Here is a 12,455-nt window from a genome sequence, read left to right on the forward strand (position 1 = left end):
GTGGCAACCATATTAGACAGGAAGTGAGTTTATGTGGCAGCCATGTTAAACAGGAAGTGAGTTGATGCAGCAACCATATTAGACAGGAAGTGAGTTGATGTGGCAACCATGTTAAACAGGAAGTGAGTTGATGTGACGGCCATATTAGACAGGAAGTGAACTACAGTCAATGATAATAATAATTTCAAATTACATGCAGTAGCACGCTTTATCACAGGGTGGTGTACAACATTAAGGACATAATTTATGCAAGATAATAATAAAAACACAATACAGAACATAGTAATACAGAGCATAATGATAAAATAATCACAATCATTCCACCTCCCTACGGTACATTTGACATAGCTTGCTGGACATATTAGACAGGAAGTGAGCTGCTGCCACATCCCTTGTGCCTTCCCCTGGCATTTTCCAGCTGAACTTCCATGTCCCCAAAGGGCTTTGCCCTGGCCCTGTGCAAAGAAGGCCCTGGCAGACTGGCATGGAGATTTGCCCTCTCCCCAAATAGTGGGATTTGAAAAGGAGGCAGCGATCCAAGTCCTGTGAATTATTAACTCCGTCTTGCTCTCTCTCTCTCTCCTTCCTTTCACCCTGATCCCTTTCTCTTAGGGCCACCCTGGCAAAGAGGGGCACCCAGGCACCAAAGGAAACCAGGTGAGAAGGGGCAGCCCCATGCCCAGCACATGGCAGCAGTCTCACCATGGGGGTGATGGACGTATGGAGTAGCGCCGTGAGGCTCTCCCTGCCCACGAACGGCCGTAGGGGGCAGATCACCACACGTGGGCAACGTTTTCTCTGAGCCACTGACACCGTGTGGGTCTCTGCTGACAGCGATGGGTCTTTAAGAGGGAGAACAAGCCTTTCCAGGTTGGGCAGGCAGCTCAGTTTCCAGACCATAAGTGAAGAAATATCCCAGGAAGAGCAAAGTACATTAAAAAAAGATGCTTTTATTTTTGCACTCCTGCTATGCCCTTTCCAGACACTAGGTGGCAGGAGGAATCAACACAGAGAGCAGTGCCTCCTTTTCCATCCAGCAGGAGGCAGTGCAGCCTCACGCATACAAAGATATGCAGGGCACAGTTAAGCTGTGGAACTCCCTCCCACAGGCGGCGGTGATTGACGGTCGCCAACCTAGACAGCCTCAAAACAGGGTTAGGCAAATTCATGGAGGAGGAAAGCGCTCTCGATGGCTACTAGCTGGAGGCAGCAACAACGCTTCTGAATGCGAGTTGCTTGAAGCTGCATGAAGGGAGCAGGCTCTCGCGTTCGAATCCTGCTTGCCGTTTCCCCACAGGCACCTGGTTGGCTACTGGACTAGACGGTTAGGTTCTTAGGTCCTTACGAAACCCAGGTTCGCACTCACTTTGCAAAGGCCTCCCTTGGAGGGACCCTCACAAACCCACAGCGTGAAAGCAGAGGGTTGCCTCTCAAGCAACTTGGTATTTTTGCCTTGCCTGAAATCCAGAGATATCCTGGGAAAATGGGGGCGTTGAGGGGCGGAGGGCAGCAGGGGCGGTCATTTCCCCATCTTAGCAAACACAGGCAGAAATCCAGCTTTGACCGGCATGGAGAAGAGGAGCAGCCAGCACCTGTTGAATTTCTGCCTGCCCTCCAGCTCTTAAAAGTTGTGCTGATGGGATGGTGGAGGAACAGAATGAAATTTGCTGAGAGCCCCTGATCCCTGAGGGTCTTCCGGTGGGCATTTTTTTGGGGGGGTCCCTCCTTGTGGTTATTTTTCCTCTGACCAACTCCTCTCTCTGTTCTCCCCTCCCAGGGCCCGTCTGGTCCTCAGGGGCCAGTTGGCTACCCAGGGCCTCGCGGGGCGAAGGTAAGCAAGCGCCTGATTGGCTCACGGGACTTGGCAGGGCTGGATTTCCCACCATCCTTTGCTTCTGGTGCGCAGGGCTGCCCTTTCCGTTTGGAGAAGGTTGAGAAGGGTGGCCCCTTGGGAGCCTTAGAGAAGTTGGAAGGGGCCCCTGGGGGTCGTCTAGGTCCCTGGGGGGGGTCTATAAGGCGGCATATGCAGTCGGAATGAAAAAAATCGAGAGGGCCCCTCCCTTGCTCCTGTGCCGCAATTTGTATTTTTCTGCAAATATTTCCCCTGGGATCTCCAGTTGGTGGGTGGTATACAAATCTAATAAATAATAGTAATAAGAATGGTTGCATAGCAGGAAAACTGGTTGATTTTTTATTTTTGCATGAGAGAATGGTGGTCATTTTTGGGCGCTGTGATCTTGCACCACAATCTTAAACCCCCCAAAGTGCTTTTGGTTGGGGGGAGGCATGATCACACACGAGTCACGCAAGTCAATTCGGAAGCGTGGTGCAGAAGATGGTGTGTCCTGGTTTTGGGCCTGGACGGGTATGGCTGGGGGGAGGCGGGAGCCTGGAATACATGACACGCCACGGATAACGTCTCCCCCCACAACCCTCTCTCTCCTCGTAGGGAATGGACGGCATTCGAGGCTTCAACGGCCACAAAGGCGAAAAGGTGGGTGTTGTCGTGTCTCCGGGGCCATTGCTGGGAAGGGAACGGGTGGTTCAGAAAACAGCAGCCCCCACCCCCCAAAACCCACATTTCTGTTCAGCTAAGGAGAAAACATGGAATCCCATAACTGTAGGGTTTGGAGGGTCCCCAGATGTCATCTAGTCCAACCCCCCACAATGCAGGAATTGCAGGCTGGTGGCCACCCAACCTGGGGTGGGGGTGGGGTTTGGAGCCTGGGGTCCCTTTGGTGTCCTAAGTCTGTGGGGTCCTGAATCCCTCTTAATGCCACTTTTATTTGCTGCAGGGGGAAGAAGGATTTCCTGGTTTCAAGGGCGACATGGGTGTGAAAGGTGACCGGGTAAGTAGGGCAAGCCCCCTCCCCACTTGCACCCACAGCCCCCTCCCCTGTTCCTTGTTCCTGCCTCATTCTCTCTCTCTCTCCCCTCCCTCCCTGATCAGGGCGAAGTTGGCGTCCCAGGATCCCGAGGCGAAGACGGCCCCGAAGGCCCTAAAGGCCGCACCGGGCCCCATGGGGATCCAGGTCCCATTGGGCTCGTGGGAGAGAAGGTGAGGATTCCGGGTTAGGGTGGTGTGGAGATAGAACTGCAGAGTTGGGAGGGACCCCCAGCGGTCATCTAGTCTAGCCCCCTGCAATACAGGTGGAGGTGGACTGGTCCCACTGTGGTTTTATATTTTGTTGGGAGCCGTCCAGAGTGGCAGGGCAACCCAGTCAGAATTATTATTACTATTATTATTATTATTATTATTATTATTATTATTATTATTATTATTTCATCTGGTTTTACTCCTTTTTGAGGTTTCAGGACATCCTCCCTGGGGGGTATAAGGTCTCTTTGCTCACTTTCCCCCCCCCCCTTCTCTCTTTCTTGCAGGGGAAACTGGGTGTTCCGGGTCTCCCAGGATATCCTGGCCGACAGGGACCTAAGGTCGGTATACCTCCAAATTCGGGACTTTACCTCTGCCCCCCCAAATATCTTCTCACCCATGTGTTTCCTTCAGCAAATAACAGCTTTAAATCAGTTGTGGAGGGAGAACACGGGAAAAAACCCAAATACAGTGGTACCTCGGGTTATGAACTTAATTCATTCCGGAGGTCCGTTCTTCACCCGAAACCCTTTTTAACCTGAGGCGCGACTTCGCTATTTCCGCGACGTTTGCAACCCGGAGAAACTACCGTACTTCTGGGTTAGTGGAGTTTGTAACCCGAAGCGTTTGTAACCCGAGGTACCACTGTATCCGCATGAATTTCCTGGATTCTCTGTGAAAACGGAGTAATTGAAGGATGACAATTTGGAGGTCGGGGAAGCCATTTCCTTCCTGTGCAAAGAAGGGGGATAAAGATTCCCTGTGTGGGTCTGTACTGGCCCCCTTACAGCATCACCGATACCCAATGCTGTGCCCCCCTAATAATGGGGGTGGGTGGGGTCGTCCCATCTCCTTGCAGGGAGAGATGTTGTGTCCGTCCTCCTCCCGCCTCCTTCATGGCCCCGATTTTCATAGAAGCACTAGCTGGCCCTGCACGCGTTGCTGTGCGTTAGTCTGTGAAATGGAGGGTAATAGCCCCCCTTCAGATCCCCCTGAGCCTCAGAGTCCCCCTGAGTCTAGGCGAGATACTGTGGAGAGGGCAGGTTTCATCCCTGTGTCTCCCCCCCCCTTCTGACCCATTACGTATCCCTGCCCTCTATTCCCCCCCCCCCACTTCCACTTGGCCTAGTCTGGTTTCAGTTGCTTGGTTGATGATGTCATTTGGTTTGTGGGTGTGGCTTAGATTTCACAGGAAGGGAGGGGGTGGAGGAGGGTACTACGCCACTTGAGGGCGCTGTTTGACTTGGTGGAAAACCAGGTTTACACCTGCCCAGGTGTGTGATTTGAGGGATTTTTGCCCCCAACAACGCTCGGGGAGTGGCCTGGATCGTTGTGTCAAAATTTCAGGACGATCGGTCAAGCGGTTACGGAGAAAAGTGTAGAACGCAGTTTCACGATTTTTACATTTTTATATATATAGATAGAATGGTAGTGTTGGAAAGGACCCTTCGGTGTCATCTAGTCCAACCCCTGGCCCACGCTGAAAGTCTCCTCCTTCCTCCCGCTTTGTCTTAACCGCCTCTTCCTCCTCCTCTTCAGGGCTCTCAAGGCTTTCCTGGGTTCCCCGGGACGAACGGCGAAAAGGGGGGACGGGTAAGTGGCCCCCTCCTCCTCCTCGGGGAGCTCCCTTCTCTCCCAGCCCTCCCCAAGCAACTTCTCTTTTGGGTGGGCAGTTTCAGAAAGACATTGAATTAGTTAAACTAAATGGTTTTGAATCGATTGCTGCTGTTCTGAATTTTATGGCGGCGGCGTCTTCCTTGGTGGGTTGTGCAGATGTACTTTTTCTAGGGTTAGGGGGAGCTGGGGGTGAGTCTAAGGAATGTAGGGTTTTGTGAATGACTGTTGTAAAGGAAGCCCGAGTTCCAATCCTGCCAAAAGGTGTTGGAGCAGCTGGAAAAAACCTAAGCCCCTTTCACAGGCTGAAGCCAAACTGTGTTGATTCGTCACACAGCTGGAAGCAGGGAGAGGGAAGGTGTTGGGCTGGGGGCTGGGGGGGGGGCGGGTAAATGTTTGTGGGGTCCTGTTCTGGAGCACCTGCCTTTTTTCCTCCTTGCAGGGGATCTCTGGGAAGTTGGGACCCCGAGGCGAGAGAGGCCCCACGGTGAGTAACCGGGGAGGGAGGTGGGGTGAGTGGGGTCGGGTGGGGGGCAGTCTTTGCCTTCCTATTTACCATCCCCATTTCCCTCCCCTCATCTTAATGGAAGTTGACTTCCTGGTAACCCAGTTGGGGGGCAGGGGCGGGACCCACATACACTGTCTCTCCCGCCCACTTTGAAAGGAATAATGTCATGGGAAGGGGTGCCAGGCCAGGAGCACCCCAGCCCCAAAATTTCCAGGGCCCAAGCCTGAGATGTGGGGGCAGGCACTGGTGATAACAGGGAGGGGGGATAGTGGACCCTGGTGGTTCTTCCTCTGTGTGCTTCTTCCTACTGGTGAGGCCTGGAGACGGAGGTTAATTGGGAGAGGGGAAGGGGAAGCGGAGGGGGGCAGACCCCCCCTGAGAGCATCTGCAATAATTTTCAGAGATGGAGGTTAATTGGGAGAGGGGAAGGGGAAGCGGAGGGGGGCAGACCCCCCTGAGAGCATCTGCAATAATTTTCAGAGATGGAGGTTAATTGGGAGAGGGGAAGGGGAAGCGGAGGGGGGGCAGACCTCCCTGAGAGCATCTGCAATAATTTTCAGAGATGGAGGTTAATTGGGAGAGGGGAAGGGGAAGCGGAGGAGGGCAGGAGGGCAGACCCCCCTGAGAGCACCCACAATAATTTTCAGAGATGGAGGTTAATTGGGAGAGGGGAGGAGGGGAGGTTGAGGGCCCCCCACCCAAGAGGATCTGCAATACCGGCCACCCCCATTTTAGGTGCCACTGATACATGCGTGATCATGCGCTGAACCCGGAAATGACCGTAAGGAGGGCGGGGCTGGATCCCCTCAGATGGGAGGGAGGCTGCGCTGGGATGAGTTGCCCCCTGGCTCTCTGAATCACTTACTTCTCTCTCTCCCCCCCATTCTTCTAGGGGCCACGAGGCCAGCGGGGGCCACGAGGGGCCACAGGGAAGTCTGGAGCAAAGGTTGGTTTATGGGGGTCAGGGGTTGGGGGGCTGCTCTCTCTCTCTCTCTGTCTCTGGACTCAGCTATACAGCTGTAAATATTACGTTTTAAGTGTGTTTTAAGTGGGACACGGGTGGCGCTGTGGTCTAAACCACTGAGCCTAGAGCTTGCTGATCAAAAGGTCAGCGGTTCAAATCCCCGCAACGGGGTGTGCTCCCGTTGCTCAGTCCCAACTCCTGCTAACCTAGCAGTTCGAAAGCACTTCAAAGTGCAAGTAGATAAATAGGTACTGCAAAATGCAAGTAGATAAATAGGTACCGCTCTGGTGGGAAGGTAAATGGTGTTTCCGTGCACTGCTCTGGTTTGCCAGAAGCGGCTTAGTCATGCTGGCCACATGATGCAGAAGCTGCCTGCGGACAAATGCCAGCTCCCTCGGCCTATAGAGCGAGATGAGCGCGGCAACCCCAGAGTCGTCCGCTACTGGACCTAACGGTCAGGGGTACCTTTACCTTTATCTTTAAGTGCATTATACAAACGTGACAGTAGATGGCGATGGTGAGCTAACTGCAAGTTCCATATATATTTTAAAACGTTTTTTAGAAAAGCATTTTCACAGCGTGTTTTATACTGTACTGTATATGTTTAGATTCAGCCTCCCTTTCAATGGGCCTCGTGGGTTCTTTCAGGGCTGGCAGGGGCGATTCTGTGTTTCTAAATAGCTTCCTTTTTGTCTCATCCCCATGCAGGGCACCTCTGGCAGCGAAGGACCAGCCGGGCCCCCTGGGGAACGGGTGAGTAAACAGGAAGAAAGACAGGGCGGGGGTTAGGGAAAGATGGGGGAGGAGGAAGAACGAGCCCCCAGTGAGAATCTCAGGGGAATTAAGAGACCACCGAGGCTCAAATTTAAAAGTGCACGCCATGTGAAAATCCAGCAGCAGGGAGTTCCAAAGTTCCCAGCTGCCTTTCCTTGGGCATCGCTGCTCTGGAATCTGGGTGGTGATGGCGCATCCGGGTCCAGCACAACGTTGATTTCTTTTATGTATTTATTTTGTGGCATTTATTCACTGCTTGACTGTAAACCAACCAACCAACCAACAGCAGCCTCAACGTGGTTTGCAAAAAAAGAAAGACAGAACAATAAATTTGTCAATGAGAAAAATTAACAGGAGTAATTTAGGACTTTGAGAAAGTTAAACAAGCAGATTAAAACTCACACTGCTTTCTAAGCCCCTGGGTATAGAGTTTTGAGCACGGCGAAGGCACCTGCCTGCTATGAAGTGGCAAGGAATTCCCAAGGGCAGGCCCCGCCTGACTAAAATTTCGAAATAGTCAACGTGTTTGTTACACGTCGCCGGTCGCTCTCTGGGTGCTGCTGCTCTGCTACTTAGGGGTCGGTTTTCCCTGTGTCACCATCTGCTTAGTGGGTAGAGCATGAGACTCTTAATCTTAGGGCTGTGGGTGACCCACGGGCCTCAGGACGGTTACAACATAAAATCACAAAATCTAAAAATACATAATAATTTTTTAAAAACCAATGAACAGGGGGTTGGTCTAGATGACCCTTGGGGTCCCTTCCAATGATTTTAGGAAGTCTTCCGGTTCCTCCTCCACCAGCTGCTTCTCAATGTTTCCTTCTCCTTCTGCGTCTTCTGCAGGGTCAACCAGGACCGCAAGGACCGAATGGATTCCCGGGGCCAAAAGGACCTCCGGTGAGTCGCCAGTTAACCGCCTCCCCACTCTGCCCACCCCCACCGGTCATCCTCCCCTCCGGCCACCCACTGACCCTCTTGTCTGCTTTGCCCACAGGGCCCCTCGGGGAAGGACGGTCTGCCCGGACACCCTGGCCAGCGGGGAGAAGTCGTAAGTTACTCTTTGCTTACTACTCCTAGTACTCCTGCTCCCTGAGTTGCTGCACCCAGGTTGCCCCAAGGCCTCTCCTCTCCCCTGCTGGCTTCCGCTCAGCCCCCCATAATATTCTTGGGGAGAAGCTGGCAAAGTGCAGGCTGGATGACGTCACTGCAAGGCGGATCTGTTGGCTAACTGAACTCCGAAGAGCAACATTCGTTTCCTTATAAAAGCACAGTGGTACCTCGGTTTTCGAGCATCTCGGAAGCCGAACATTTTGGTTTTTGAATGCCAACAACCCAGAAGTAATTGCTCCCGTTTTTGAATGTGCCTCGGAAGTCAAATGGCTGTGTGTTTTTCAATTTTCACCATTGAAATTGACACTCTCCCTTTGCGCCTTGGTTGTCAAACGTTTTGGAATTTGAACGGTCTTCCGGAAAGGATTTCGTTTGACAACCAAGGTAACCACTGTATTCCTACCATAGAACTAGATCACAGTGGTTTGCAATTATATAAAGGTAAAACCATAAAAGGGATGTGGATGGCGCTGTGGGTTAAACCACAGAGCCTAAGACTTGCGGTTCGAATCCCTGCGATGGGGTGAGCTCCCATTGCTCGGTCCCTGCTCTTGCCAACCTAGCAGTTCAAAAGCACGTCAAAGTGCAAGTAGATAAATAGGTACTGCTCCAGCAGGAAGGTAAACGGCGTTTTCTTGCGCTGCTCTGGTTCGCCAGAAGCGGCTTTGTCATGCTGGCCCCTTGACCCGGAAGCTGTACGCCAGCTCCCTCGGCCAGTAAAGCGAGATGAGCGCCGCAACCCCAGAGTCGTCCGCGACTGGACCTAACGGTCAGGGGTCCCTTTACCTTTACCTAAAACCATAAAAAAGTAAAAGCAAGCCAAAGAATTAAAAACAAACACTAGCAAACCATCGCAGAAGGACCTATTTGTAATCGCCTAGTGGAATCGAAAGGTTTCAAGCAGGCGTTGAAAACTGGTATGTCTCCAGTGGCAGAGAGTTCCGCAGAGAACTCTGGCAGAGAGTTCCTTGGATTCTCATTGTGGTCCAATGAGCCTCACCAACTTGGGGAAATGACCAGTGCCACTCAGGAATTGAGCTGAGCTATAAAGGTTCAGGTGATCCCTTAGGTGACCTGGAAAGATTTGCTTCCTCAGGTTCCCCAACAGTTAAAACATTGCTGACCGGAGTTGAGTGACTCTGAGTGTGCTTTTTCTTCTTCTTTGCACACACTGGGGGTTTTTCACGCATTTGACGGCTGGACCTTGATGCATTGAAAACCCTGCTTTCCAACGGATCCCCCTCACACCTCCATCACATCTAACCCCACTTCTGACACCATTGTGGTCATCAGGTCAGGCAGGAGGTATCCCACCCGGGGGAAACAAGAGAGAGTTGTAACCCCCCCCCACTTATTTCTCTGCCTCACAGGGATTCCAAGGCAAGACCGGACCCCCTGGAGGACCAGGGGTTGTGGGACCTCAGGTAAGAAGACGGGGGTCTTTACTCCTCTCCAGCACCAGCAGAGCAGCCAAAAAACCAGCTCCTGGGAGGGGATAGTCAGAAGACGGCAAGGGTGGGGGATGTTCTGTTTTAATTACCCATGTTTTAACAGATTTTGGTTTTTTATATTGTTTTAGTTCTGTTTAGAGTTTGATGACTTTCAAACAATTATATTTAATACCTTTCTAGTTTAGTTTGATGTCTTAATTGGTTGGAAGCCACTCAGAGGGGCAACTAATATTAATATCATCTTATCTTATCCATGCAAGGCAGGATATAAATACAGCAGCAGCAGCAGCAACAACAACTTATGAATAAATAAATCACTAATGAAAAATAAATAAATCTGCATGGTGGGGAGGGGGTTGTCTGTGGACGGGGTCTCTCCTTGCTGAGGGAATTTGATCTCTGGAGGTTTTTAAGCAGAGGTTGGCTGGCCTTCTGTCATGGACACTTCAGCTGAGATTTCCTGCATTGCAGGGGGTTGGACTAGATGGCTTTTGGGGTTCCCTCCATACCCTACAACTCTCTGATTCCTTGGCAGGGCCCTGCAGGAGAAACGGGACAGATGGGGGAGAGGGGCCACCCCGGCCCACCCGGACCTCCTGGAGAGCAAGGCCTACCTGGGCCATCGGGGAAAGAAGGCACAAAGGTAACCCCTGGGGGGGGGGTCTGGGTGTCAGGGCAAGGGGTACGGTTGTTGGAGGGGGGCTCATGGGCAGCCCAGCAGGGGGTGGCAGGGGGGGGGGTTCCAGCATTGGGACGTGGTGCCTTGCCAGGCTCCAAAGCTCTCTAAGGGACCCCTAAGCATTGCTGCTACCTTTCCCGGGGACCCTTGGGGTGAAAACGTCCAAAGCAGAACACCTTTTTGGGGTGCCTTTTTGGGGTTCCAAGCACTGCGCTAGTTAGGCTCAAAAGAGGAGGGAGGCAGCTCAAACTGTGCTTTAAAAAGGTCTAGAACAGGCACCCCCAAACTGCGGCCCTCCAGATGTTTTGGCCTACAACTCCCATGATCCCTAGCTAACAGGACCAGTGGTCAGGGATGGTGGGAATTGTAGTCCAAAACATCTGGAGGGCCGAAGTTTGGGGGTGCCTGGTCTAGAAGACTTTCTTGGAAATCCCCTTTACCCTCTAAGCCCCGCCCCTTGTATCACGGGCCCCGCCCCTTAGCACCCAGGCTCCGCCCAGTGCGCCCCAGAATTCTGAGCCTCAGGATACCTGCCCCCCTTCCCCCTTTGAGGATCCTGCTATGATAGATTCAGCCCCCCCCCAGCCCAAGAAGAGAGTGAATGGGGTCCAGGGTCTGGGGGGCTCCAGCCAGGATTTTGGGGGGTCAACATGTCCTTTGCCCCCTTCTGCGTTTCAGGGCGACCCCGGCACCACCGGAGGACCCGGCAAGGATGGCCCGGCCGGACTGCGAGGCTTCCCTGGAGAGCGCGGCCTGCCTGGGACTGCCGTACGTACCTTGGGGGGGGGGAGCCTCCTTCCATGGGGTTGGCCCAGGGAAACATAGCATGGGTGCATGGGGGGGGCGGCGTTTTGCGGGACAACCGTCCTGCCTGATCTGGGGGCTGAGATTAAACTGCCAGGAGCTAAATGTATGTAGAAAAATACTCAAATGCCGCCATGCAACACAAGGACATAGCCAGGATTTTTGTTTTTTGGGAGGGGGGGCAGAACCTCAGTTAGTTAAGGATTTTTATTGATTTTGGGGGGCAGCTGCCAATCCCTGCCCCCTCTTGGCTACACCCACAGTGCAACAATATAAATCTAGCCAGTAAGATCATAGCAAGTTAAAAGTTAAAAGCAAACTTTTAGGGTTTTTTTTTGGGGGGGGGTATCCTCTTCATTTGCATGCACTATCATGGCGGAACAGAAAATATTTCAGCATGTCTGTGAAAGTTGGCATGGAAAGCGCCCCCTGATTCTCCAGTGGCAGAGAGTTCTGCAAGTGAAGCACTGTCTGTTGGAGGGGATGCCAGGAAACAGGGAATTATGTCCACATGTGGTGGTGGGGGTAAAGATGTACAATTCTTTTGGCAAAGGGTGTTTAAGGAGATAACAGAAACCGCTGAGTTAAAGCTGACCAAAGGTCCAGAGGTAGCATTATTACCAATTTACGATGGGGTGGGAAGGACTTGCTCACAAATTTATGGACAGCTGCACGAATTATTATAGCCAGTAAATGGAAGGGGCAAGCAGAATATAAAATGGAAGAATGGTATAAAGAGGTGTGGGATATAGCTATTAATGATAAATTAACATGTGCCATTAAGGTATGTGATAGCCATGTTCAAATATATAGAAGGATGTCATACAGAGGAGGGAGAAAGGTTGTTTTCTGCTGCTCCAGAGAAGCGGACACGGAGCAATGGATTCAAGCTACAAGAAAATAGATTCCACCTAAACATTAGGAAGAACTTCCTGACAGTAAGAGCTGTTTGACAGTGGACTTTGCTGCCAAGGAGTGTGGTGGAGTCTCCTTCTTTGGAGGTTTCCTGCTTGGCAGGGACTGGATGGCCCTTGTGGTCTTTTCCAACTCTATGATTCTATTATTCTAAGGCAAGATGGGGAATATGCAGGAGGAATGGTTTTGAGGAGATCTGGAAGCCGTTTGTAGAATTCGTACTGTTAAAACAGAAAGGGGTCAAACTATTGCAAGAGGTGTTGAAATTTTGGGAGGTTGGATAGTTACAGTGGAATGGTCTCTCAGATAAATAGATAGATAGATATGATAGATAGATAGATGAGAGAGAGAGAGAGAGAGAGAGAGAGAGAGAGGGAAGCACTCTTTGAGTGGTCAGAGAAGGGGCTTTTTTGTCTTGGGGTGTGCCTCCCTTTTAAAATCTTTTAGGGAGCAAACGATTCCCTTGCTTGAACAGCCCCACTGGGTTCCCGTTTGTTTCCAGATGCTACCGTACTGTTAACGGAAAATCTGCAACACTA

The 12,455-nt window shown here is 51.8% G+C and overlaps 1 protein-coding gene across 1 annotated transcript in view; it reads left to right on the forward strand.

Annotated features, from left to right (window-relative positions):
* Positions 1-12,455, forward strand: part of COL11A2 (collagen type XI alpha 2 chain) — a 76,137-nt gene that overhangs the window by 39,976 nt on the left and 23,706 nt on the right. Inside the window, exons 27-41 of the mRNA XM_060272207.1 lie at positions 613-657; positions 1,778-1,831; positions 2,450-2,494; positions 2,796-2,849; positions 2,951-3,058; positions 3,385-3,438; positions 4,637-4,690; positions 5,154-5,198; positions 6,112-6,165; positions 6,892-6,936; positions 7,801-7,854; positions 7,952-8,005; positions 9,438-9,491; positions 10,054-10,161; positions 10,876-10,965. Coding sequence (XP_060128190.1) covers positions 613-657; positions 1,778-1,831; positions 2,450-2,494; positions 2,796-2,849; positions 2,951-3,058; positions 3,385-3,438; positions 4,637-4,690; positions 5,154-5,198; positions 6,112-6,165; positions 6,892-6,936; positions 7,801-7,854; positions 7,952-8,005; positions 9,438-9,491; positions 10,054-10,161; positions 10,876-10,965 — 918 coding nt within the window. The remainder of the gene's footprint in view (positions 1-612; positions 658-1,777; positions 1,832-2,449; positions 2,495-2,795; positions 2,850-2,950; positions 3,059-3,384; positions 3,439-4,636; positions 4,691-5,153; positions 5,199-6,111; positions 6,166-6,891; positions 6,937-7,800; positions 7,855-7,951; positions 8,006-9,437; positions 9,492-10,053; positions 10,162-10,875; positions 10,966-12,455) is intronic.

Source organism: Zootoca vivipara, chromosome 2 (assembly GCF_963506605.1).
Source record: "Zootoca vivipara chromosome 2, rZooViv1.1, whole genome shotgun sequence".
NCBI classification, from domain to species: domain Eukaryota; kingdom Metazoa; phylum Chordata; class Lepidosauria; order Squamata; family Lacertidae; genus Zootoca; species Zootoca vivipara.